Consider the following 27,390-nt stretch of genomic DNA (forward strand, 5'->3'; position numbering starts at 1 on the left):
ATTACCTGAGCTTCATAGACTTGCAGCAGCAAAGCAAAGTTGGTGGTGTGGTTGCAGTAGCACACGGTGTGACCATAATGTCTGGACACAACTTTGCAGCCTTTAGTATTCCACCAGCCACCAGTCTCTGGACTTGTTAGACATAAACAGCATGTTTTGAAAGATCTTGATACACACAGGAATGTTGTTGAGCTTGATCTTTCTGACTCACCTGAGATCAAAATCCCAGAAGGCACACACTGGATCATACACCGTGCCGAGAGAATTCTATTTCATATAAGAGCACACCATATGTATGATGAAACAGACAGAAACTCTTCAGAAACCTTCAAAAAAGATGATTGACAGGGAGTGTGTTGACCTCCACTCTGTGCTGGAGCTGGAAGTTAACGGCCATGCTAACGGGCTGGTCATCACCCAGAACAGTGGTGGACACGACAGAAGAGCCCAGGAAAGTTCCCAAATATCTGGTGGGGTCGACACAAGTTTAAAGCGGGTTTACCCAAACACAAATATGTAAAAGAGGTATCTTACAGGCAGGGGGGAGATTATATAAGGTTGCTTCCTCCCTTTCAAGGAATCTATTTAATGCTTTTTGACAATCTTAATACTTAATTGCTTCATTATGTAATGCAGTGTTTTTCAACCTTTTTTGAGCCACGGCACACTTTAATCTTGACAAAAATCCCGCGGCACACCAGCATTAAAAAAAAAAAAGATAAAAACAGTCTGTATTGATCCACAGTCCCTCCATGATCTCACGTGCATTTTTGTGATAATTGTGGCAGAAAAAGCTGGAAGTTGCAGCTGTTTTTTCTAATAGATGTAATAAAAGCTAAGTTAAAAGATTTAAAAACTTTTTGATTTGTGTTCGCTGTTGTTTCAAGACGTTAAGAGGAGAGACTCATGCGCCGACACGCTCACGCTGTCACTTTTAACCCAATGCATCATGGGAGATGTAGTTAAATAATCAGCCGAACGCAGAAAGACTAGCATCTCTGAGCTTCATGGTTTTCTTCACTTGTTCCACGGTCTGACACCGGATTCTGTGGAAATCTACACCGCTAAAGACGAGCTTTAGCTGGTATTTTTGTTAGAACTGAGCGACTTTATCAGCAGAATTCAGAGCAAGGAAGTGAAGACTTTAACCACTTCTGATTGGTCAGTCTGATGACATGTGATTAAGAATCCAAGAATGATTGGTGGAGACAGTTAAAGGGGCGGGACTTTTCAGTAAACGGCTTTAGTTGCTGCTAAATCGCGGTACCGTCATTCTCATCAAAATGTTTTTAATAGAATCAAATAAACACAAAGAAAAAGTATTTTATGATCTTTCATATAGCTAATTTCTTAGTGTTTTATCAGGACCTGTTTGGATGAACAAAGAGCTGATATCCTGGAGATGGAAAATGTTGTTAAATCAGGTAATGAGGACAATTTACCACGGCACACCTGATCATCTCCCACGGCACACTAGTGTGCCGCGGCACACTGGTTGAAAAACACTGTTGTAATGGACTATATGCCAAAGAACTAACATGTTTATTTACGATTGCGGGTAATAATTGAATTATTTACTAGTGTATGTAGACATATGTGTATTTTCCAATCAATTTTATGAATATTATCCCATGGTTGATATATCTTTATATTCATTGCTGTTGTTTGTCTTTTTTGTGTGTTACTTTTCTTTGAGTGTTTGAATTAAAAAACAGTTTACAATCCAAGTCAATCAAGTTTGTTTACGTTATTTCTGTATGTAGAAACTTGCATTACATAAATGTTAAGGTCTGTCACACCACCCTCAGTATTCCGCGTTCAAGCAGCTGCTTTCAATGAAAAGTCTAAGTAAACGGGCGTAAATTTGCATTTTCGGGCTTTCGTGTTCAAAACTCTGGTGCTCACATGTGGCTTTGCACATGTTTAACCCTTGTGCTATCCTAGGCACTTTAACATTGGGAGTTGGGTCATCTAGACGGATAAGACGGATGAACGGATCACGTGCCCTTTTAAATCAAGAAAAATGCCAATTGTTTAAAAATTGATTCATAGTGATATTTGATAGATTTCACACCAATTCTCATCCAATTGCAGGGGGCGGATATGGGCTAGTAAACAGTAGCAAAAGAAAAAGAAGTAAACACCATATGCTAAACGTGCATTCAAGAATGTTCTTTTACTGCGTTCTTGAACATGCGTCACATGCCCGGTGTGAATATAGTTTCAGAGTTGACTATTCAGGATATTTCTCAATTTCTGGGAAAGCCGTGTCATAGGTCGGAAAAAAGAACTTAGAGGGATCATTAGCTGGGACAAGAATGTTTGTTTAAAAGTGAATGTGTGGACTCCATAGAAGGCAGAAGAGTCAAGGTGTGAGAAAAAGTAAAGAGACACAGTTTGCTTCACACACTGGAATGATTGTGGAAACTTTGTGTTACTTTTAGAACAAGCTGAATCCTGAAACCTCAAATGACTGATTCCTGAATGCCTGACCTTTTGGTACATCCTGGAGTCCTAAGGATAAAAACTATTGTTCAAAAAAATACAAACTATTAACACTCAGTTTACTGTGTACAATAAACAACATAGAAACAGGTTTAACAGTTTTTTTCTTTACCCCTCTGATAGAACATCTAGCAAAACAAAGTAAGAAAAAATATTCACCACTCACCCAAGTCTGGGGAGCAAGCATGCGTGACAGAACTTGTGAAATTTACATTGAAAAAACTCTGAAATATGGATTGGAAAAGTGTGCTGCTCATCGTAAAAGATTGCAATCTGAACTAAGTTTTCTGGTACAGGATGCTTTAAACAACAGAAATACTAAATAAGTGCAAAAATGAAGGCAAACGTAAAAAATAACAAAAATAAAATGACCATAACATGAAAAAGGGAAAATATCTTTATCGATCTTGAGAACAAAGGATTGTTTCAAAGGATTCTTTCACAGGAACAGGAGGCAGGAGAAACAACACCCCTCCACCAGTAATGAAGCCCGGTGTGCATCAGTTTTTGCTTCTTTCATAGACCTTTTTCTCTGTCTGGATCACATGTTTCCTCCCTCAAATCCAGTTGGGACAGCTTGTAGTTTGACATTTTACCAAACAGATTTTAAATGTGCAGAATTCCTTTTCCCATCCAATCCTTTTTCTGTTTTCGTTTAATTCCCATGCGGGATCACGGGGACGATAAGACCTATCCAGCTACTATCAGGTAAAAGCAGGGTCTGCCAGTCCATTGCAGGGTCTGCCAAAATTAAATTTCCCTGTGTTAGAAAATCCTAAAACTACAATCGTACATCTCATTTTCTTTTGTTACCGTGTTTTTCAACCAGTGTGAGATATGGTCAGGTGTACCATGGGAAATTATCCATACACTGATCTAAAAACATTTACCAACACCAAGATATCAGCTCTGTGTTCATCCAAACAGGCCCTGATAAAACACTGAGTAGTTAGGATTATGAAAGATCATAAAATAATTTTTTCTTTGTGTTAATTTGATTCTATTAAAGACACTTTGATAGGATTGGCGGTACGGCGATTTACCCGGAGCTTCAGCTCTGTTTTCGGAAAAGTCCCGCCATACTTCATCTTTGATTAAGAGAAGAGAAAAACTAACAAAACTTCAACATGTTCACTTTTTGTGTAGCTACAGAAAACATCAATATAATGCTAGTCTTTTTGTGTAAATTTTATATAACATATGTTGATCATATAAATGTTCAAACAATTACAGTTGCCTTTGCACCAACACTGAAAATAATATGAAAAATATAAAATAAAATAATATAAGGTAAAATAATATAAAATAATATAAACAAACAAATATGTTCTTTGGAAAGAACATATTTGTTTTTTTGTGAGGTTACATAAAATAGCATGCTAATAAACTGAAGGGAAAAACAACTACCAGGGTAAAATGTCAAATAATTTAGTTGAAAATTATTACTGAAAACTAACTTAACTTTTATTACATCTTTTAGAAAGAACAGCTGCAACTTCCAGCTTTTTCTGCCACAATTATCACAAAAATGCACGTGAGATTGCAGAGGACAATAAAGACTATGAGTTTCTCCTTTTTTAAATTTTTGGTTGCTGGTGTGCCGCGGGATTTTTTGTCAAGGATAAAGTGTGCCTTGGCTCAAAAAAGGTTGAAAAACACTGGTCTAGAAGGCATCCGGACCAGACGCCTGAACCACCTCAACTGGTTCTTCTCAATGTGGAGATGCGGTTCTACTATGAGCTCACTTCAGGTGACTGAGCTTCTCAGCGAATCTCTAAGGGGGCACCCAGCCACCCTACAGAGGAAGCTCATTTCAGCCGCTTATCATTACATTAGCTAATGTGCTTGAATGGAAGGACTCAAAAATACTAAAGAGACAGCAAAGAGTGTAAAAGTTATCTGACAGTCATATTAAAAAGATCTTTTGTGGTTTATAGTTTTCTGTAAGCTAACAGAGACCCCTGTGCGTGCTTAAATGTTACCTTTGGCTTCCGTCAGTGACGGTGGGCACCATAGTGATGTTCTCCTCTGGATTGAATAGAGGCCGCAGAGAGCCGTACCACGTGTTGACCAAGGTGATTTTATAGAACCCTGCAATTTCAACACAACAGCTGGGTGAATTTTTCTTTTTTTTACCTCAAATCATGCAGCCAAAGAAAACAGTTCTAGGAGAAATGCTCTTCAGAAAGGATCACTTAGTGTTCACTGTGAAGTGTTGTTGCAAAACAATGTGCCGCCTCTGCACTTTACAGTGGGACCTTGAGCGAGTAAATAGGTGAATACATGCCTAACATTCACAAATCCGTTTCTCTGCATTGTCCCCAGTGTTCAGTCAGAAGAATTAAGTCTGAATAAGTGGTTCCTGACAGAGCTCACAGTGGCAGATGATTGGTGTTTGTGTCAAACTATACCGTTGCTATGGAGATCCTGTATTTTCTGAGGTGGCACAGAAATACAGTCGAGATGAGCGTGGCTTTCAGTGTCAGGTCCGCAGAAGCTTGATACTTTGCTTCCCTCCTGAAGCTTCTGCTGTTGCAGTTCCAACTCTGAAAGCGCAGGAGAGCAGAATGCAGACATTCACTGCCACGACGCAGGTTTATGAACAGCAAAAGAGACAAAAACTAAATTCCTTCTGCCCATGAAAAGAGTAGAGTAGCTTTAGGAGTCTGTTTGAAAGTTTTCTGAAGCACTTTTAAAGTGTGTTCTTACATTTACCAGTAGAGTCAAGTGCTAAGAGGCCCAAAATATAAATTAAAGGTCTTTGAGCTTGTGTTCCACTATAAATAACTATTGCAATTACCTTAACACCACCTAAAGGTTTTACTAAATTGACAAAACATTTGGAAGAAAATCTCAAAAAGTAAACATATATTCAGCCGGTGGGTGTTCTTACTGATAGAATAACCAAAAAAAAAAAAAAAAAGAAAGAAAAAGAAACTGTTGCCCACACCAAGAGATGGTGCATCCATAACAAAAACACATCTATAATAAAGCTGCTGGCTAACATTTCAGATAGCTGACTGCTGGCTGCACAGTCTAAACATGTCTGACATTTTAAAGGACACCTTGTGCACAAATTTGAATAACAAAACTGAAATGATGTCAGAGCCAGATGCCGCAGCAGGGTGTGGAGATATGAAGATACAATATTTTCATAACTTCTAATTTTTTGTTGTTTTCTAGAGAAGCATTTGAAGAAAAACAGCAGAGAACCTGGAATAACAAAACTATGAGCAAAAATGAAATTAGAATCAGCCCTATATAAAATAATATAAAAACAGTAAGTACTAGTAAAAACATTTGAAAGTCTGTAGAAAAAAAGGGAAATAAGGTTTCAAGCTGATTTGGGGGTTTCATTAAAAGATGCTTACACTTTTCCATAAATTAAATAGTTATTAAATTACAACTTTCCTCATTTTATTTAAACTGTTTAAATGGTAAAGTCTCGAATACACAATTATTGAACAACAATTATTAAATCAGCTCAAGTGATATAATTCAAATAAGTCTTCTGCCTTATTCATTTTCAAACAAACAAACAAACATGAATCGATGTGGGGACACTAGCTTTAGCTCTACTTTTAACAACATAGCAGCACAACCTTGGTCTACAAAGCTTCTTGAATGGTTTGCTTCATTATTTCACACTTAAAAAAAAAATCTCTTTTTCCACACCGGCAAACCTTTGTTAATTGCTGTAAAGATACGGATTCAGATACATGAAACAATGAGCTGTTTTAAGAGATTTAGGTTTTGGTGTTTATTTATTTTATTTCAAGATGTCATTAACATCCCCGGCATGACCTCCGGCAGCCCCGTGACCCCGAATGGGACAAAACGAGTTTAGAAGATGGATGAATGAATGAATAACAACATTAGTTTAGGACTAAAAAAGAGCCTGATTAAAAGCATTTTATCAGTCAGTAAGAGGGTTCAAGTTCTGTTTATTTATTTTTGTTTTTTATTATTTAATTATTTTAATTGTATTTTTCTCTTCTGTGGTTTCCTTTTGGATCTATCTAGTCATAGTGTCTAGCGGTTTAAACACCTTGGCTGTTTAAAGGTTCTGCTAAATTTCCTTAGTAAGAACAGGCTTGTAACATAGCTCTGTTGGTCATCTGTTATTTGTTTTGAGAGGTTTTATTTTAATCAAATCAATTCAAAATTATTATTATCTTTTTTCATTCTGGTGGGGACTTTTTTGCCGGTGGAACAAAGTAAATACAGACAATTTAATCTCAGGCCTTGCTGAAACAACTAAAGTTTAAAAATAACCTAAAAAGAAAATAACAAAAAAATATTGCATTTTATGATCTAAAGTTGAAATTGTGATGTGTGCATCATTGACAAATGGGACATATTTTTTGTCTGTCACTACTATGAGATGCAGGTTTGAAGGTCAAAGACATTTGTTACGTCATCACATTAACTTTTAGTGTTAGTCTGTTTGGAGTCATTTTTGTGAACTGTTTGTTCAAATATATAGTTTATCTGTTTGTTCCTGATAAATAAACCCAAAGGCTAAAGGTGAATTTTTCATTGCCACTTTCTTTAGTTCTGAGGTCATCACTTGTGACGCTGCAAAGCTCAGCAGTACCTAACAAACCAATAGAGGACCAATAACAGTAAGGAGCGTCTTTCATGCTGCCATTCTTTTTCACCTCTAAATATATATAAAGCATATTTGTTGTGCCTCACTCTACTCCCTAAAACAGTGGAGGAAATAAGTATTTGACCCCTTGCTGATTTTGCAGTTTTGGCCACTTAAAAAGACATTGACAGTCTGTCACCCTAATAGTAAGTTCATTTCAACAAATAGAAAATCACAAAGAAAATCATGAAATCCTCTTCAAGGAGTATGTATTTGTGTTTTACTGAGGTAAATGATAACTCTCTCGCCAAAAGTCTTAATACTTTGTACCAAAACCCTTATTTACAGCACGGTCAGAAATTTCTTTTAGTTGATGATCAGGTCTCTGGACAAATCGGGAGGAATTTGGTCTACTCTTCATTACAAATGATTTCTTAAAAATTCAGATTTAGTGGCTGTTGCTTAGTAACTCTGAGCTTCAGCTCTCTCCATAGGTTGGATTGAGGTCCAGAAACTGGCTGGACCACTCCATGTCCTTGATTTGGTTCTTTTTCAGTCATTCTTTGGTTTCATTGGCTAAATGTTTTGGGTCATTATTCTGTTGGAAGAACCATCCAGCAGCCATTTTAAGCCTCCTGGTGGAGGGAAGGAGGTTCTCACTCAGAATTCGATGGTACATGGCTCTGTCCATCCTCCCGTCCACACGGTGAAGTAACCCTATGCAAAAAAACAGCCCGAAGCACAATGTTTCCACCTCCATGCTTGATATTGGGGATGGTGTTTTTGGGGTCAGAGACAGCATTTCTCTTCCTCCAAACATGACAGGTTAAGTAGATGCCAAAGGGCTCTATGTTGGTCTGATCTGACCACAGCACCTTCTCCCAATCACTCGCTAACTTACGAAGGTGTTCATTGGCAAACTTCCGACAGGTCTGCACATGTGACTTCTTTTGCAGGGTTTCTTTGCTAGCACTGCTGGATGTTAAACCATTAAGTATTTCCAATGGTTTTCTTGTGCATCCAGCTTCTTTGACAACTCCTGCTGTGTTGTTTTTATTTCTCACTGTTCTTATGATCATGGAAACCCTACCAGGTCAGATCTGGTTTGGAGCCCCTGACCTAAAGGTAGATTGATGCTCACGTTCTTGTATTTTGGCACAATTGCACCAACAGTTGTCACCTTAACTTCCACCTTCTTACTGATGGTTTTGTAGTTCCATTCCGGTCTTGTGCAGGTCCGCAATCTTCTTCCTTAAATCTGCTCAAAACTCTTTAGTCTTTCCATGTTAGAGAGAGTCTTTCCATGTTAGTTTGGAGTCTGACTGATTCTGTTTATAGGTGTCTTTTCTACAGGTGATTAGTTCAAACAGGTGTCTTCAATTCAGGTCACAGGTTGATTGGGAGATTTTAACTAGAACTTACAATGGTTACTAGGGGATCAAAGCATATTTGCCTCAAAAAATGCATATAAATTAATATAAATTCTTTAAAGTTGATTTCTTGATTTTCTATCTGTCGCTGTTCAAATGACAGGATGACAGACTGTCCATTTCTTTCTAGGTGGGCAAACCAAAAAAATCAGCAGGGATCAAATACTTGTTTCCTCCACTGTATCTATGGTGATCATTACAGATCTTTCTCATCTTTTTTAACTAGGACAAATTGTAGAATCAGTGCCCAATAAATAACTTTTTGCCCGCTGCATATAGATCACATTTAGCACAGGACTATTACACTTCTGGTCTTGTAGGCCCTCAGTGATTTTCACCATCAGGCCTGTTTGTGCTGGTGTTGTGTTATCATTCTTTGAGAATGATAACACATTAGAGTGGTTAGAATGGCATGCAACAGTTCTGATTTCAATCTCACTAAACTCCTGTGGGAAATGACACCTGTACTGTATATCCAAGCCCTCCACTTGTCAGTAAGACCCCCATCTAACATCCCCTGTTAAATTCTGCCTTTCCTCTCTGCTTCTTTTCATTAAAACTCCTATTTATTCCTCACCATTTTAAAAAGTGGTGTACTAATGAAAGCATTATGACGCCAATTTGTGACATCATAATGTGAGGACTCAGTCGTTTTGGTGGATCGGGAGGGGCTGGTGCTCAGAGTATAGGTTTTTAGAGGAATGCTTAGAAGTAGAGGAATGCTCAAAAAGTAGATGTTGAATGGCACAGGACCTTTAAACAAATTAATTGTGATACCGACAAAATGTCTTCTTATTTCAGACCATTTCAGACTGCATTTGGGTAATTTTTCATGGGCACAACTTACATTGCCTGCTGCTTATTCTTTACAAATGTGCCAGCCTCTTCAAAAGAGAAAGATTTCTTATCAAAGAGTCTTTTCTAAAAAGAAAAAAAAAACACCAAACACAATTGTGGGTGAATATGGTGTAGAAAAAGGTCTAAACAAAAAGGTGGAAAACAACAAAACAAAAGTTGTAGCACTTGGTAGTTGGGATCATAATAAACTGGAGACAAACACTTTTGCATAGATACATTGAAAAACCTCAAAGATTTTGTGATGCAAAGTATTTCTCTCTTATTGTTTTGATCATTTTTAAACTGGTTTTAACTGGTTTGAACTGACTTGGTCCAAGTAGGAAACACATCTTGTCTCATAAGTCAACAGAATTTTTTTCTCAGTGTTGGAGATGCACAGGATGTTTTGGGAAAATGTGATCTTAAAATCATTTTTGTGTCAGATGTGGTCCAAACTTTGGAATTTTCTCATGATGCCCTGTTTTCAGTGTTTTTCCTTTCATTAAGGCGTGAATGTTGAATATATCTGAGAGAGCTCAGATGACCGGTTTGTAAGCTGATGTTCTAGGTTTCACCATGACGTTCTGTCTTTTTCTGTATGTGTGTGTGCGTGTGTATGTGTGTGTGTGGGGGGAGGTCTTAATCAAACAGCTACAGTACATCAGATAAAGTATATATCAATAGGAGAAAATCAAGGTGTCTTAGTCGACTATCCCTAAGATTACAGCCAAAAGTCTGTGCTCAAATAAATATGTAAAAATTATCCGATGTATTTATCAGATTATTTGACTATTATGCAGTTAGCAACAAATAATCTTAACCAGATTATATAAATTGTGAGATTTTGAAATTGAAACACTTGGAATTCTCCTCAATTATCAAATTATTTGTTGCATGTATACATATTTATCTACATATTGATTTTTTTACACTATAAATGCAAACGAAGAAAATTAAACAGAAACAATATATAAAATAGGCATCATCCAGTCACAGCATAAGTGGAAAACAAACTAACTAAAGTATCAAACTCTCATTTTGGAGTATTAATGAAAAATGGCAGAAGAGTGGACCCTGATTTACAGAGCTACAGTGTAAAGGCCAACAGCCATGTATATTTTGCCCATGTTGCGCGGATAGAAATTGGTCATACATGAAAATACGTGGAAAAAGTCGTAGTTCTTTATGTGAAATTTTCACAGATATATCACGAATGAACCACGTTAAAACCGCGGAAGAAGTACGAATAAACTATGCAAAGAACACGTAAATCAACGAAGAACATGAACCTTGCATGATTATTGGGCTGTTTAATTCATTAGTGATTTGCGCATCAATTACTTGATTTTAATTGTATCCGTATACACAGTTATACATCAATGGTACATGGGTAAAAAGTCAGTTAGATATACAGTATGCGGACATAAGAGGGAAGCCACACATTGGCATATGCCTCTCACAAAAATCACTCACAACCTGTGATTATTGTGTATAAACTACGTTAAATACGTATACACTACACAATTCTCAACCGACCAAAAAACGAATTGACTAAAACACAAAAAGCAAAGCAAAGTATTTGTAAAGATTTATAGGCACTTGTGAACTCTAGATCAGCTCATTTGCCGTTATCTGATTATCGGTAACTTTAAGTTATCAGATGTTTTTGAACATGTAAATAGGTTAATTATCTGATTACACAAGTGCGTTATCTAGTAGCAGATTGAATTAGCTAATCAATAAACTAAACAATGACCAGTTTTTAGGCTCCAGTCAAAAAATGACAACCCTATAAAATCTTTGGTCTTTGACGTAAATGCATGGTGCATTCTAATCAAACACATTCTTGAACATGTCACTGAGAGTCTCTTACTGTAATATTGCAATTTTCCTCACCATTGTTCACTTTCTAAAGACCAACAGTTACATAACTGTATTTTTTATTTATATATTTGCTTTTCTTTGTTTCCTCAATGGCAGAAACCAGGGTCTGGCCAGATATAATTTCACTTTAGAAGAAAATTCCAGCACTAAATATTTGTGTTGCAGACATTTTGGTGTAACTCACTAATGTTGGGGCTGGTAATGGTCAGCTGATCGGTCTGCGACATCAAGTGAGGGCTCAGGTGGGTCACCATTCTGTCAATACTCTTCACAACATCCATGGGGCCGTTCACCACCTGAAACAGAGTTCCCCTTGTGTCAGCGTCAGCAGCACTCACCCACTCTATCCTAACCTGCAGACTCAAAGCCATATACACTTGAAAATGACCATTCATTGCCACACAAAACAAACTGCTTTCAGTGCCGTTAACTGTTTGGCAGAGTCTACGCAGTTTCACAGAGGCGAGCACAAAAAAGCTCAGCATGCGAGGCTTATGGATTTTGCCATTGTCTGAGCTGAAATCCTGCATTCTGATTTCCGCACCCCAGAAAGGAGCCTTGGAGAGAGAGCTGGGAGCAGAGCAAGGGAGTTTTTCGGATGCCTCAGGTTTTCAGAGTGCTTCTCATCCATTGAGACTGCGTTGAGGTGGCCTTGGAACACTGAGAGGGTGGGGGGTGGGAGGAAGGGAAGGCAGGCAGAGCTCTGAGAAAAATGGTTCCTTGTATGAGGCAATCATCTAACGGATCTATGCACACCCCGAATCAATAAGCAATATGAAGAAAAAAATGCACCAACTAATAATTGCATTAAACCAATGTTACTGGAAAAATGTGGAGTGAAACGGAACGACTGAACGGTGTCTTGGTGGTACATTTGGAATTCATCGGCTCCCCCAGTCATTCTTTCAAATAATCTGGTACTTCTACAATGCATTTGTACAGAGCCATACTCCCCTCTAGTGGCATAACTACAAGACAACACAAATCAAAGAAGGTACAGGACCAATGTAAAAAACACTGTGGGGATGTCTGAGAAAGCAGATAACCTCAGTGTGCCAAACAGAGCTGAATGGCCAGAGGTTCCTTTTAGGCAGATGAGGACACGTTTGGTCCAGATTCAAAGACTCTGCAAGCAAAAAGCTTATATGGATGATATTTTTTGTTGTTGAAAAAAAGGTCAAATAAACCTTAACCTGTGCCTAAAAAAACATTAGTCCTTGTAACGTGAGGTCATTTTTATACTTTTTTTTAAACTGCTCAAATGTTGTGTTTATAAATGCTTTTTAAAATGATCCTTTTACTTTGTGTGATGTTAAAGGCCCGTACACACCGGGACGAATATTCGCCAGGCGTTATTCGCCAGCGTTTTTCGCCACGTTTTTTGTGTTCACACCCAGGCGATTTTCGCTGACGATGAGTGGAGTGAACATGCAATTTCATTCCCTGACATTAGATGGCGCTTAATGTAAAACAGAAATACTCCTGTACACAAGGTGGCGCTGCGCAACTTTACGCTTCTTAAAGTCGCTTTTCACTCAGAAGAAGAGAGCAAGTATTTACACGCTTGTCAGAATAATACAAAGAAAACATGAATATTTCAAGCACCAGTAGCTCCAACTGGTGCTTGGTTCGGGGATATTTTAGAATGTCCGTCATTATTGCTTCGCGGCAGTGTAGACGCTACTTGGCGTCTATCTTCTTCGCTGGTATGTGTGCTCAGCAAGGCAGTTTTGTGTTTGAGCGCCCCCAAGTTGTGTTTTACTGTAACTTCAGAAGCTCCAGACACGTGAGCAAAAGCGCCATTCTCATTGGTCGAGTAGATTTCGACGCGACGCGTCGAAAAAAAAAAACGAACCCGAGGCGTTTTTTTTTTTTGACGCTTTAACGCGTGGCGTTTTTTCGCGTCGGTGTGCACACTCTCGTTGGTGCCCTTTGTTTAGTCACGAGGCGTTAAACGTCGGCGAAAATCGCCGGCGAAATTCGTCCCGGTGTGAACAGGCCTTTAGTCTATATATTGCAGAGTGATATTAGAAAGGTTTTTGTTTGAAACTTTTGGGGGTTTGTTGGTTCTTTGATCACAGTGCTTTCTTTTATCTGTTAAAACTAGGAGGGGGCGGGGTAACGATTCGTTTGAACAATTCGATTCATATTATAATTTATGGTTGCCGCTCTTTTTCCAATCAAAACTAAAAACTCATCTCGTCCAAATGGCCTATTCACTTTAAAAGTAACTTTTTCATGTTTTTATATGAATTTTATTCAAATGTGCATGTTTTTAAATTGTTGTTGTTTTAACTGTGTATTGTATTTTATAGACTGTTTATATGTTGTAGCTGTGCGACCTTGAGTGCTCAGAAAGGTGCCTTATAAATAAAATGTATTATTATTATAATTTTTCATAGTAGATATTGGTTTGTTTTGAAAATGATTCACTGATCTAAAATTGAAATAAGTACCTGGTACTGAGAAGTGCATGTGAAGTTTTCCTTAGTTCTGGCATTTCTTCGAGATTATCAAGTGTAAACAAATTATATGTAAAAACAAACAAGTAAACAAAAATGAATGTCAAATCCATTCACATTTTAGTTTCCTAAAATTCAGCCCAATGTTGTTTTTCCACATCCAAATAATCCAAACTGAACATTATAAGAACATTCTAGCACACTGTGGTCACCTCTTTGCAAAATTCCAAGTGTTTCCGCACATTTGAATGTAATAATGGCTTTACTCAAAAGGGTATCTTCCAAGTAGCTATTGTATTTTATAACTGATTTTATTTTTTGTACAATTAGTGAAGCCTATTGAGACAAGTGTGGTGAAATATTGGGCTACATAAATAAAACTGAATTGAATTGAAGCCCAATTCATATCATTTTGAAAGGATTTTGTAAAGGTATGGGTCGATTCGATTAACAATTTGCCTCAGACAGATCAATCTGGTTGGATCAAAGGAATTTAAATGGATTAAATCAATTCATTGTTACACCCCTAGTTAAAATACTTAATGCTTGCAAAACTTGGAGATGCAGAAGCCAACAGCAAGGAGTAGTGTGAGAAAATGTGATGTCACAGAGTTTAGAGTACATTCTGTGGTCAGTCTCTAAACGGAACTGTTCCTATAAAATGACTGTGACAGACCTTAAAAGTTATGTATACACTGAATCCCCACTTTCTCTTCTGACTCGGAATTTCATGCAAACAAGGAAGCAACAAATGTAGCAGTTCCATATTGGTATAACAATATAACAAATCATAAAATCCTGCAGGTTATGTTGGAACTTCTAAACTCTTAATCTGCACCAATCCACATTAAAACCCTAAAATTATAGAAGTTCTCAGTTTCTCATTTCCCACTACCATAAATGGTTTGAAACTGTGAGCCAAGGCCTCAGACTTTTGGGAGACTGTTTTAGAATCATTCAACAATCTAGAAACTCAGTTACATAAAACTAGTAAGACCCACAAAAACTGAAATTTGATCCAAGGTTGCACATGTGTCATTCAAAGTTGTTCATCTTACCACACTTCTGCATTCTCCATTTGACTTTTTTTGTGTTTTGGAAAGTGCTTTTAACTTAGATTTACTATTTTAATTCCCAGTTTTCTTAAACAATCCGACATTTAATGGCTTTGCCACCAGTTAAAGAGCCTCTGCAATTGTTTTGCACATCAAGGTCAATTCTATCTTCACAGAAATCTCTGCTCAGTCTGAGTGAGGAAGTGTGATTTCTTTCTGTTAACGTTACAAACAGTAAGGATACAGATCGTGGTGGCTTGGTTGATTGGACTGTTCATAAAAATGCAGCAAAAATTACAAAGGGGTTCATATTAAGTACAAGAAAAAAAAAGAAGCATATTTTTACCTCTTTGATGGCCTGCCACTTAAGCCTGTTTTCATCACAAATGATGCTATCAGCCACACTGACAAAGTGCTGACTGAGTTCCAGGACGCCATCCTGGCTGCTGTTTTCCAGAGGGGTAGGAGGCTGAATGGGGATGTCAGCTGTCAGAGACAGCAGCTGGATCAGGGACACCATGTCTGCTGGCTGCAGTTCCCCCTGCGGGGTGTGTTCCAGAGCCTGGGCAGAGATGTTCAGCAGGACTGAGGCCTGAGCCAAGTTGTTCAGGTCTGTTGGGAGCTGTGCTAGAATTGGCTGACAAAGAGAAATGGAAACAATTACAAAAAAAATATAATATATAAATATAATCTTCTTTTTTAAACCATTTTTTAAAATCATTTTTGGTCAAACATTTTTTTTATTTTTTGGGTTCGTTTAGCAACTAAGCCTTACTTCTAGTTTTGATCAAGCAGCTATTTAATACTCAGAATCGACGTTTTGCACAAGATAATTCCAACATATTTTAAACTTTTAACACATAAATGTGATGAATTGTACCTGGGTCCTGTTGGAAAGCATCATCAGATGGTTCATAAAGGCAGACGGCCGGACACTCTGAGATTCGCTCATCTGCTTCATTTTCAAGTATCGTTCTGCATCAAAAATAGTTTTAGTGAAGCATCAGGATGACTGAAAAACACTTAAGCACATGATTAACAGCATTTATCTGAGAGTCTGAGAGGAAAAATGTTTCTAAATTAAGCAGTGAAAATACTTTCTTTATGTTAGTCCTTTTCATGTGAAGGCTAAGGAATTCTAGAAACTTTTTTATTTACACAAAGAATGGCTTAGTAATGGTAGTTACATAATGAAACACCGGTAAACCAGAAACTATAGTTTAGAGTGAAACTTTGAGTGGCTTGTAGGAAAGAGCAAAGAAAAAAATTTAATTTTCCAAACTCTTTCTTTACTTACCAATGGAAAGAAACAAAACATTGCAGTACCACAATGCGTGAAGAAGCTACAGTTGTTAAAATAGTAAAAATTCAATTTGTTTGTATCCGTTTAAAAAAAAAAATTTTGTTTGTTAATATTATCCTTTGAGGTGAGACAAAAATGGGATATCTGTTTTCTACAATCCATCAGTTTACAATGTTAATACTCAGACGAACTAACAAAACACAGTTTCTTGCACTCTCCTTGTTATAAAATTCAGTTATTCCTTGTCAACAACAACTTCAACATACTGGGAAGAAAAAAAAAAATTGCAGTTGGACAGGAAGACATTTCTTGCATCTAAACAAAATGTATAGCTGCAGTCACAATTTATGGCAAGAAATAGTTTTATAACATTAAGTTGAAAGGGTTTTTTATGATTCTAATCGTTTTTTTTATTCTACAAACGTATCCCTTTGCGTAGACCAATATAAGAAAAGACAAACCAAAAGAAAAAAAAAGCTTTCACTCTGGAGAAGTTCCAAGTCATCATTTTCTGTCAACAGTTTGGTCTGTGCCCTGACGTAATTGTTTACATTACCTTTCGAAAAAACATTTAAAAAAACTGCAAGCAAAAGTAAAAACCACAGACAGGACAAATTCTGTGTTTTTTAGAGTATAAGTCACTTTTCTTTTGCATAGTTTGGCTGTGGGTGCAAATTATAAATAAAAAAATGTGTATATATATATATATATATATATATATATATATATATATATATATATATATATATATATATATATATATATATATATATATATACATATACAAATAGCAACAGCTGCTAGAGGGCACTGTAGGTGTGTATTAGTATTTGCTACTGACAACGACACAGAAGATGAAGTCTTACGCCGGCTTGACAAAGTTGTTACAAAGCGACACAGAAGATAAAGAATTCAATGGATTTAGTGATTTAATTGTGAGAGTTTAGTTGACGAGTCAGGATCTTTTGTTATGGTTATCGGAATGAGCATTTATATGGTGCGCTAATATACTAGATTCCTCCTATGTTTCATGAAGTTAAGGAATTATCAATGTGTTCCGGTAAGGGGAGTGTGCATATATTCGTTCCAGTATTATTATCTATTCCATTATTAAAATTTGCCTTTCAAGATGAAATGTCTGTTCTTGTTTCTGTATTTTGTGGTTTAAATTTCTCCCAAAAGTGGGACTTATATTGTCAGGTTTTGCCAAGGACAGCCAAAAGAAGCAAACTCTAGAGTGAAGGATAAATATTCAGCTTTATTGTCCTGGTTTGAAGTCTGTAGACCTAAAGGAGCTTGGGAACCTCCCGCCAGCAGGGGGAGCAGGACTTTGTAGTTTCACAGCCGTGAGAGGAAGTGAGCAGAAAGAGCTGGGAGGGGGAAGAGAGTCTTGATGCCGGTGATAAGCGGTAAATACTGGGAAACCTCGGGAGAGGATATCAACTTTATAAAGTAAACAGAATGCTTTGGGCTTGTGATGAAAATCCAGATGGATGAAGAAGCAGGGACTAGGCAAAGGCCAGGCGAGGCGATGACGTGACAAAAGCTTAACGATCCGTGCGGATGCGTGGAAAGTTCAGCAGGATGGTTGGAAGTAACCAGTCTAACTGACGTTCCGGGAATGAGTGAAGCACAGGAGCGAACTTATGAAGGAACACGACCAGGTGTCTGACATAGAGTGTGATTGCTCCAACCAGAAGCCTGGCCAAACAAGGTAAGTGCTGCAGCAGCCATGACAGTACCCCCTCCTCAAGGACCGGCACCCGACGGTCGATCAGGTTGCTCGGGATGCTCACGATGGAACTTTGCAATAAGATCTGGAACCAGGTTAAAACAAGAGGGAACCCAGGATGGCTCTTCAGGACCTTAGCCCTCCAAGTCCACAAAGTGCTGGAAACCCTGACCACGGGAGCGCAGGAGATGGCACACAGTGTAGGTAGGGCCACCATCAATGAACCGAGCAGGAGGCGGGGACTGAGTAGGAGGTACTAGAGGACTGGCACAAACTGGATTAACTTTGGACACATGAAATGTGAGATGGACACGAAGAGGTCTGGATAATCATAGCCGTCCAGCTACAGGATTGACCACCTTGGTAATAGGGAAGGGCCCAATAAATCTAGGCGCAAGCTTCTTATTTTCCACTCGAAGGGGAGATTGGCCGTTGACAGATTGGCCGTTGACAACCAGACCTTCTAGTTAACCTGATAAATGGGCGTCGGTGTCTGTCTCTTGTTAGCAGCAGTACAATATCCCTCGACGGTGCGTAGGAGCACTCGTCGAGCTTGTCTCCAAGCCATGTAGCACCGCCGGACTGAAGCATGGGCAGAAGGCACAGACACAGACATCTCCCGGGAGCAAAACAGAAGCAAAGCAGAAGATGGGAGAGAGTTGTGTGCGAATTCCGCCTAGACGAGGTTACCAGACCAACTCGAAGGGTTACAGCTACTCAGAAGTCGCAGAGAGGTCTCCAGTTGTTGGTTAAGTCATTCAGTCTGGCCGTTGGACTGTGGATAGAAACCAGACGACAGACTGACAGAGACATTAAGGAGCTGACAGAACTCAGACCAAAATCTTGAGGTGAACTGTGGGCCCCGGTCAGAGATGAAATCTCTGGGGATGCCATGCAGACGCAAAACATTCTGAAGGAGGGTTCTCCGCAGTTTCCTTACCAGAAGGGAGCTTGGGAAGAGCAATGAAATGGACCATCTTGGAAAAACGGTCCACTTCACTTAAGACAACAGAGTTACCGTTGGAGACGGGCAGACCAGTGACAAAATCCATGGAGATGTGGGACCATAGTCGCCGGAGAACTGGGAGAGGATGCAGATAACCCGCCTGAGGTCTGTTGGTAGGCTTGACTGGGGCACACTCAGGACAAGCAGACACATACTTTTGGACATCCTCCTTAAGAGTGGGCCCCCAAAAACGTTGTTTTACAAGGGTGTAAGTGCGCTTACGACCTGGATGGCAGAACAGGCGAGAAGCATGGAACCAATGTAAAACCTTGGATATCAGGGTGTCCGGAACAAAAATGCAGCCTGTGGGACAGGCAGACGGAGATCCATTGTTAATGGTAGCTGCCTTTACCTCCTCCTCAAGGTCAGTATTGAGCACAGCCAACCGTGCCGATTGGAGTAAGATGAACCTAGGTGGCACGTGTACTGGCTCCCCATCGCTCCTGGATAGGGCGTCTGTCTTAGATCTCTTGGATCTGGGCCTGTAGGACAGGGTGAAATTGAAATGATAAAAAAAAAGAGCCCATCGAGTTAACCCTCTTAGCAGACTTCCGGTACTCCAGATTCTTGTGGTCTGGATAAACCAGAAACTGAAGTTCGGTCCCCTCTAACCAATGACGCCATGCCTCCAATGCCTCTTTAATGGCCAACAGCTCCTTGTCACCCATGTCATAGTTGCATTCTGCACTGGTTAACCGCCATGAGAAAAAGGCTCATGGGTGGATCTTTTGATAGAGACCGAATCTCTGAGACAGTACTGCCCCAACTCCGACGTCAGAAGCATCTACCTCCACGATAAACTGTTTTGTAGGGTCAGGAATAATCAGAACTGGAGCCGATGTAAACAGGTCCTTTAATTTCTGAAACGCCTTGTCAGCTGCCTCATCCCAGAAAAAGCTCCTCTTGGATGAAGTTAGGGCATGCAATGGAGAAGCAACCCGACTATAGTCCTTTTATAAACCGCCGGTAGAAATTGGCAAAACCCCCAAACCGTTGGAGCTGCTTGCGGTTGTCAGGTTTTGGGCATCTAAGGACTGCTTGAACCTTACTCGGGTCCATCTTCACCTTACCCCCCTCGATAACCAGGCCCAGAAATGATGTGGATGTCGATTTTGAAGGAGTCTCCGGAGAACAGCACGAACATACTGAATGTGTTCAGTCTTGGAGCGAGAACATATCAGGATGTCATCTAGGTAAACAAACACAAATTTGTTAATCATATCACCTAGGACATCATTCACGAGGTTCTGGAAGACAGCAGGTGCACTGGTAAGACCAAATGGCATGACTTGATATTCTAAATGACCTGAGGGAGTATTGAAGGCAGTCTTCCATTTGTCTCCAGTTCTCATTCTGACAAGATGGTAAGCATTACATGAGTCCAACTTGGTGAAGATCTTTGTTCCCTGGAGAAGCTTGAAGGCAGAAGACATTAGAGGAAGAGGGTACCTGTTGCATATTGTAATCTAGTTCAGGCCTCGGTAGTCGATTCACAGGGGTAGACCTCCATCCTTCTTGTTAACAAAGAAGAAACCAGCACCAGCAGGGGAAGAGGATGGATGGATAAGACCCGCTGCAAGTGATTCTTTGACATACCTCTCCATTGCCTCCCTCTCAGGACCTGACAGGAAATATAAATGTCCTCTTGGTGGTGACGTACCTGGTAGCAGATCGATGGGACAGTCATAAGGACGATGAGGCAATGATGAGGCCTTGATCTTGTTAAATACCTCCTTGAGATCATGGTACACCGCAGGGACTTTGGACAGATCAGGATAGGTCTCTATGGTGGTGATACTCTGACCTGGTGAAGGGGTTTCTATAGCACAAAGACACTTAGTAAGACAGTCAGACCCCCAACTCTAGACTCCTCCAGACAACCAATAAATCTGATGGTTGTGTTCCTTCAACCAGGTTAGGCCCATAAGAAGAGGTTAGTTGGTTCGTTTAATAAAATGAAACTTTATTTGCTCAAAATGGTTATAGATCTGCATCTTGATAGGTTCTGTGAGCAAACGACTAGACGTGATGATGTGGCCGTCAATGGTTCTGACACATGGTGGTTGGGGTAGAGGGAAGACCTTTATTCCCCACTTTCTGACAATCTCATCAGACTTACTGTCAGAAACGGAATCAATGAACACAGTCTCTGGGAAAAGTTTTCCTCTGACATGAAAGAAAGCCCGGGTCTAATGATGCAAGCTAGAGGAGGGGGACATTGAACGGCTCATACACATCTCCCCTTTGCGTGTGGAACCTTGTCTTTTGCTGGAAAAACATTGATTAGGTGGTCTGGAGATCCACAGTAGAAACAGAGTCCTTCGTTAAGGCGTCTCTCTCTCTCCTCCCGAGAGAGGCTGGTTCGCCCCAACTGCATAGGCTCTTCCTCCTCTACCGGGCGATGAACCACAGGTGATGGTCGGGGGAAAAAAGACGTGGCTGGAAAGAGCTATGAGTCCCAGGTCTTCGCACCCTCTCCTTTTTCATCTCTTGAATCAAAACGGGAGGCTAGGGAGATGAGGTTGTTGACATTTTGAGGCAGCTCACGGGCTGCCAGTTCGTCCTTAACCTGCTCAGACAGACCCTGGTAGAACATATTAAATCAAAGCATAATTGTTCCATTGGCTGTCAGCTGCAAGTGTTCTAAACCTGATGGCATAATCATTGACAGAGACCTTTCCTTGATGATTAGCGGTAAACACTGGGAAACCTCAGGAGAGGATATCAACTTTATAAAGTCAATAGAAGGCTTTGGGCTTACGATGAGAATCCAGATGGATGAAGAAGCGGGGACGAGGCAATGGGGAGGCGAGGCGATGACGTGACAAAAGCTTAACGATCCGTGCGGATGTGTGGAAAGTTCAGCAGGATGGCTGGATGTAACCAGTCTAACTGACGTTCCGGCAATGAGTGAAGCACAGGAGGGAACTTATGAAGGAGCACGACCATAGTGTCTGACATAGAGTGTGATTGCTCCAACCGGAAGCCTGGCCAAACAAGGCAAGTGCTGCAGCAACCATGACATATATTCCAGTGCCACATTTATATGAGCAAGTTATTGTCTGAAAAATACAGTAAAAATTTCTATATGTTTTTATGTTTTAACCTTTGGGCATACATGCATTTCCTAACTGATCTCAAAAGCCCCATTCTTTGCTTTTTTTACCCTTCTGTTTTTGATTTGATGCTATTCTCAGGATTCTATTTCATGAACCGGCTTTAGACATCACTCCAGGGTATTCTGCATGCTCTCACATTTGGACCAGAGCAACCCTTGTTCCTCCCTCTCCTCCCTGTGACCTCTCTCTCATTTACACACATGTACCATCTTGCTGCGGCTACCCTTCATTCCTCTCCTTTCTAGGGCAAACCTCCACCTCTCGAGCTTCCCCTCCACCTGTTTTCTGCTGTTGCTAAAAATCACAATATCATCTGCAAACGTTGTCCATGGTGATTCCTGTCTACTGACTTATTCTTTGTAATATGGTGTTAAGAAAATTGAAGGGTAAAGAACACAAACTAGACAATTTAAACAATGTTTAAGCCTGAGATGCTCCAGTTCCGACTTGTAACAAGGTTTTACTTCATAGACTGTAACAATGAGGTCATGCTCATTTTACTGAGTAGTCTGCTCTGTTACCAGGGCAACAGGGCCCACCTAAGCTGGTTGTGACAACTTTGTGATTTTATTCAAAAAGGATAAAGATAAGTAGAATAAAGTGTATTTTAAAAAAAACATTATTGTTTGCAATATAATGCTATGGTTTAATCTATAAAGGTACATCTGTTAATGAAAATGTTAAAAACTTGCTACTGTTAGACAACTGAGAAAATGGCGACTGAGATGACTTAATTTCATTGGAAGTAAACCATTGCTATGGGTGATGTCACACTCCCTCAGTCCTGGTCCAGGTCAGTGGTTTAGACCTATCTAAATATACAGAAATGTGATCTTTATCTAAGTAGTTACTATGAAAGCAATACGAGAAAGTCACAAAGACAAAATATATCTTGCTTTTCACTCGTGTTTTCAGAGCACATTTTTTTATATTTTCTTTATGCACATTGCATCTTTTACAGTAGAACAATTATTTTGTGAACGGGAATAACAAACCTTTGGTGCTTCTGCAAACAAACGGCAGCAGATTTGAGCACTCTGTCTGACCCCAGGCTGGCAGCTGATTGGTCCAGCCCTGCAGCGTCCTGCAGTCCTGTAACTCCACCTGAGGGTATGCTGCTGCTCACATGTTTACATTGTTACACAGACACATGCCCACAGACACAAACACACGCAACACAAACATGTTTTGTTACAAAAAAATAGAAAACCAAGTCTGGGCTCGCTTAAAGTCTGTTCACCATTTTTAAAAGAATAAATGTAGATTTTTTTTTTAGAAATTTTAATTGTAGTTTTCTCAGGAAAAACCTCTTCTCTGTTCATTTTCAATGTATGAAATTCCAAATTTTGTCAATTTTATACCTTTACTTTTGTAAAACTTTTTGAATTTGGATAAAAACTTGAAAATAAAAATGATGTAGCAATATAGCTCAAGTCAAATGGCTTTTGAACAGAAAATGCATTGAGTTCAATCTAGTGATTTGGCAGAGATACAAAACCCCAATGGTTACAAATACCTTTCATTTTAAGATTATACCATAACCACAGATTTTACGTCCATAAGCCATGAGGAATTGGTGTTTCTACTGTTGAGGACTCTTCTTCAGGAGTTTTGGCTATAAATCTCTATGTCTCGCTTTCGCATTTCAGGTCAAGGTGTGGTTTAAAAATGTAATAGTTCAAATGAATTTTCACTCAGAACAAAGCAAACATTTTTCTCAAATCCATGAATGGATATTCTTGTAAAACATTGAATACATAATAAATAGTTTCATTAATATCATTTTAAATTTTACTTTAAATTAGTAATTTGAGAGCAAATGTTTTATAAATGTGTTTCACAATTGTATTAATCAAAATCTAATTTGAATATAAAGTCTAGAATAAAATGATTTTGTACTTTTAGCAGTGATAGTCATACCTATTATTCATAACTCATGGACTTTAACTTTTAAAACCCTAAAATTCTGGTCCTGATTTTTGGGGTTCTTCATCAGCTTGTCCCCTTACAGAGGAGATTTAGAGTCATCAATACACCTATGAAGCATTTTTTTGGACTGTGGGAAGAGAAAACCCACACGTGCACAGGGAGAACATGAAAAACTCCACACAAAAAAAACACCTCAAAAACTCTGTTAATAAATATGAAAAAAACAAATAAAATTCTGATAGCATGGTCTCACATTTAGAGCTCCCAAAAAACCACTGCTCCACTGTGCAACCCACTGTGCCTTGTAACATGCATGTTATATATTTACATGTATAAATTTAGGTTTATTGTAAATTCCTTTATGGCAACTAATCTGAGAAAGTTCCTGTAAATAGTACTGCATATGGTAAATTATAAAGAACACATTTGAACAACATAATCTTAGCACTAAAATCAACCAGCGAGAACTCACCTGGACAAACCAGACTGGTCTGAACCTCCTTCACTGCAGGGTGGCTGCTTATGCGGTCAAGGCTCCATTTGAAAAGCATATCCTGGGACAAAGTTGAACATGAGTTCAGGGCCCGAATATGTCTTGATTCCAAGCCCATCGTCCACACATTCAAGTCAGTGATATTCCCGAAAAAAGGTTCAGTGAAATTTCCACCAAAAGAGTCCTGGTCCTGACCGAGGATCAGAATCCCATCCCCGTGGATATCTCTGTTTGTGTCTGTCCCTGAGCCTGTGTCTTTACTCTCTCCGTCCACATAGATGGCCCAGTGGTTGCCACTCCGACGCCATGTGACACAGATGTGATGCCATGCTCCATCATTTGGGAAGGATGCCTTATATGGAAGGTGCTTCCCATGGATGATGAGAGCCAGTAGGACGCGACCCTGAACATCCAACTGGCCTCTCAGCTGAAACTCATTGGTAAAGACAGGCGCAGCGTAAGAGAAGATGGTAGAGACATCATTCCAGTCTCTGTCCCACTGTACTCGGACGCACATGCTAATGGCTGACAGGGCAGGAAAGGATATATTCACACGAGCAAAGCCTTCATGTGACTCCTTTGGAAAACTCAGAGCTGAGATCTGCAAATCTGAACAGAACAAACAAGTTATATTTGTTTTGGCAAAATCTTGGAGAGACTGGAAGGTCAGCTAATTTCTCTCACATTGCTTGGAGGGTGCAGCAGGCTTGGAGGATTGCCCAACCCAGACGGATGAACGTGTTCCAGTTTGACGAAGAAGCTCCAGCAAATCTTCATGGTTTTCTGATTCATTTAAAGTAAGAAGGGAAGCAAACTGGCTTCTACAGAAGCTGTTGGCTCTGGAGAAAGGCAGAGAGTCATTGACCAACTGGAGGGCCCACTGGGATGTAATGTAGACCAGTTTGTTTGTGCCTGGAAATCCACAAAGGTTAATGCACAAAGAATGAAGCTCAGGAAAATGTCAACATCAGATTACATCGTACACTTTTTTTTTTTTACAGCCTCACCATGTTGGTCAACTACTCTGTCTGGTCCCCCAACCGTTGGCTCCCCTTCACAAACCTTCTACGGCAAAAGAAATCCAACTCATTTCACATTCTTTTCTGTAAAACAGTGTTCTACAATTTGACAATATTTTTTGGAAACCTTTCATTTGCAAAGTGAATTTTACTATGTAGGCTAAAACTGTTGGTACCTTAATCAGGAATAACATCAGTGCAGTGACCAAGATTCCAGCCATCTCGAAGCAGGTGTTCTCCCCACCTAAATAAGTAAACATTTTTAAATCAAAATTCTTAAGTTGCATGTAGGGGTGTACTGATTAATCAACTTTTTCATCTTCTAATCCGTTTTGTCCCTTTCGGGGTCACGGGCTGCAGGAGCCTATCCTGGCGGAAGGGGACATCCTGGACAGGTCGCCAGTCTGTCGTAGGGCCACAAATCACACATCCATGCACACTCCCATTCACACCTAAGGACAATTTAGAGTGAACATGAAGCATGCTATTGGACGGTGGGAGGAAGCCAGAGTCCCCGGAAAAAACCCACGCATGCACGGGGAGAACATACAAACTCCACACAGAAATTTACTCGATGGATTGATTTACATTTCTATGATAAAACCAAATCGATCTGTCTGAGGAAAGTTGTTGATCAAATAGGCCTATACCATTATGAAATCATTTAAAAATTAAATAAATTAATTATGTTAATCTTGAAAAATACCATTTGGATTGAGACATGATAGGTTTATTTTACTTTAACGTAAAAACGACCATGTGCGTCTCACTGGACAACCCAGGTGTAATGTCAGCAAAACAGGATCATGCCATCATCAGATAAACTTTAGGAAAAAACTGTTTAGAAGCATGAAAAATCAACCATTAATGTTGAAATATATTTTTCAAAGGAAAAATAGGATCAAGCCATCATTACAGTCCAATGTGTGGAAACACTTTGAATTTATCAAACATGTGATCATACAGTGTTGTAGAATGTTCTAATAATGTTCCCTTTGGATTCATTGGATGTGGAAAAACAACAGTGGGCTGAACTTTATAAAACAAAAATGTGAATAAATCGTAATTCTTGTGTACCTTTTTGTTTGTACACATATTTAATTTACATTTGAAGAAGAAATAGAAGGAATCTAGAAAACTTCACCTGCTGTTCAGTACCATGTATTCATCTCTAAGTCACACTGGTTGAGTTTTGGTCATAAATGTCCTGGATCAATTTTAGGTCATTGAATGGGAATATTTTTAAATGAACCAATTTTGACTATGAATCATATCAGTAACCACAAATTATGATATTAATCATTGTTAAAATGAATTGTTACACCACATGAGTGACTAATGAAGATGGGTTTCCAACAAATCTCAAAAGCATTTTCACCCAGCTTTTTGTTGCCCGTTTTCCACTAGTAGAACACTTTCTCTTCTCCACTTAGGCATCCAAACGTGTGAGAAATCTAAAAACAAGCATCACATACGCTGTTCAGGAAAGCCAGAATCCAGACTAAACCTAATCTCCAGTACCTTGGTGTCACCGTTGACCATATCCAGCAGCGTCTCTTGTCTCCTGACTGGGAGGGATCCAGCAATCCCGATTCATCTGTCCAAAAGTCCCCGTCTGTCTCAGTCCTTCTCCCTCCAGAACTAACACCTCTCTCTCACTCCCCTCTCTCTGCCTGCCACCCTGAAGCTATCAGCCTTTGTCATGCAAATGGTCCCGTCTTTTAAAAGAAGCCCACTTGCGCAAGCACTGTTGAGCATTTGGCACAGAGAGTTCCTAAACAGCGGCAGGGTGGCAGACATTTTTTGTACACTTGGCCTTTATTAATTCTTTTAACTGGACACTTTAAAGGTAACAGACACAATGGTTTTATTGCAGTACTTCACAATCAAATAAAAGGCAAGGGTTTTTCAATATTAATTAAAGGTGAAATTTGTCCTAATGGTGGAGGAAAGTAGGTGGTTTAATGCTTCAAAAGTAAAATATCTTTTTTACTCATTAAACTGCTTAAATGCCAACTAAGAATT

General features: G+C 39.3%; 1 protein-coding gene across 4 annotated transcripts in view; it reads right to left on the bottom strand.

Annotated features, from left to right (window-relative positions):
* adgrd2 (adhesion G protein-coupled receptor D2) overlaps window positions 1-27,022 on the bottom strand; it is a 56,777-nt gene extending 29,755 nt beyond the window's left edge. The window contains exons 1-15 of one of the 4 annotated variants that reach the window (XM_078952539.1): window positions 26,887-27,012; window positions 26,744-26,819; window positions 25,542-25,609; window positions 25,354-25,408; window positions 25,031-25,258; window positions 24,326-24,955; window positions 22,920-23,042; window positions 15,645-15,739; window positions 15,111-15,401; window positions 11,432-11,543; window positions 4,917-5,051; window positions 4,488-4,596; window positions 362-467; window positions 212-267; window positions 6-132 (exon numbers count right to left, since the gene is read on the bottom strand). In XM_078952539.1, coding sequence (XP_078808665.1) covers window positions 6-132; window positions 212-267; window positions 362-467; window positions 4,488-4,596; window positions 4,917-5,051; window positions 11,432-11,543; window positions 15,111-15,401; window positions 15,645-15,739; window positions 22,920-23,042; window positions 24,326-24,955; window positions 25,031-25,258; window positions 25,354-25,408; window positions 25,542-25,586 — 2,112 coding nt within the window. In that variant the 5' untranslated portion in view covers window positions 25,587-25,609; window positions 26,744-26,819; window positions 26,887-27,012. Of the gene's footprint in view, window positions 1-5; window positions 133-211; window positions 268-361; window positions 468-4,487; window positions 4,597-4,916; window positions 5,052-11,431; window positions 11,544-15,110; window positions 15,402-15,644; window positions 15,740-22,919; window positions 23,043-24,325; window positions 24,956-25,030; window positions 25,259-25,353; window positions 25,412-25,541; window positions 25,610-26,743; window positions 26,820-26,886 lie in introns of all 4 variants that reach the window. The other 3 variants (XM_020706244.3, XM_078952538.1, XM_011479603.4) reach the window with 3 other exon arrangements.
* Window positions 27,023-27,390: the final 368 nt, after the last annotated feature.

The sequence above is a fragment of the Oryzias latipes genome, chromosome 9, assembly GCF_053564925.1.
Source record: "Oryzias latipes strain Hd-rR chromosome 9, Olatipes_Hd-rR_3.1".
NCBI classification, from domain to species: domain Eukaryota; kingdom Metazoa; phylum Chordata; class Actinopteri; order Beloniformes; family Adrianichthyidae; genus Oryzias; species Oryzias latipes.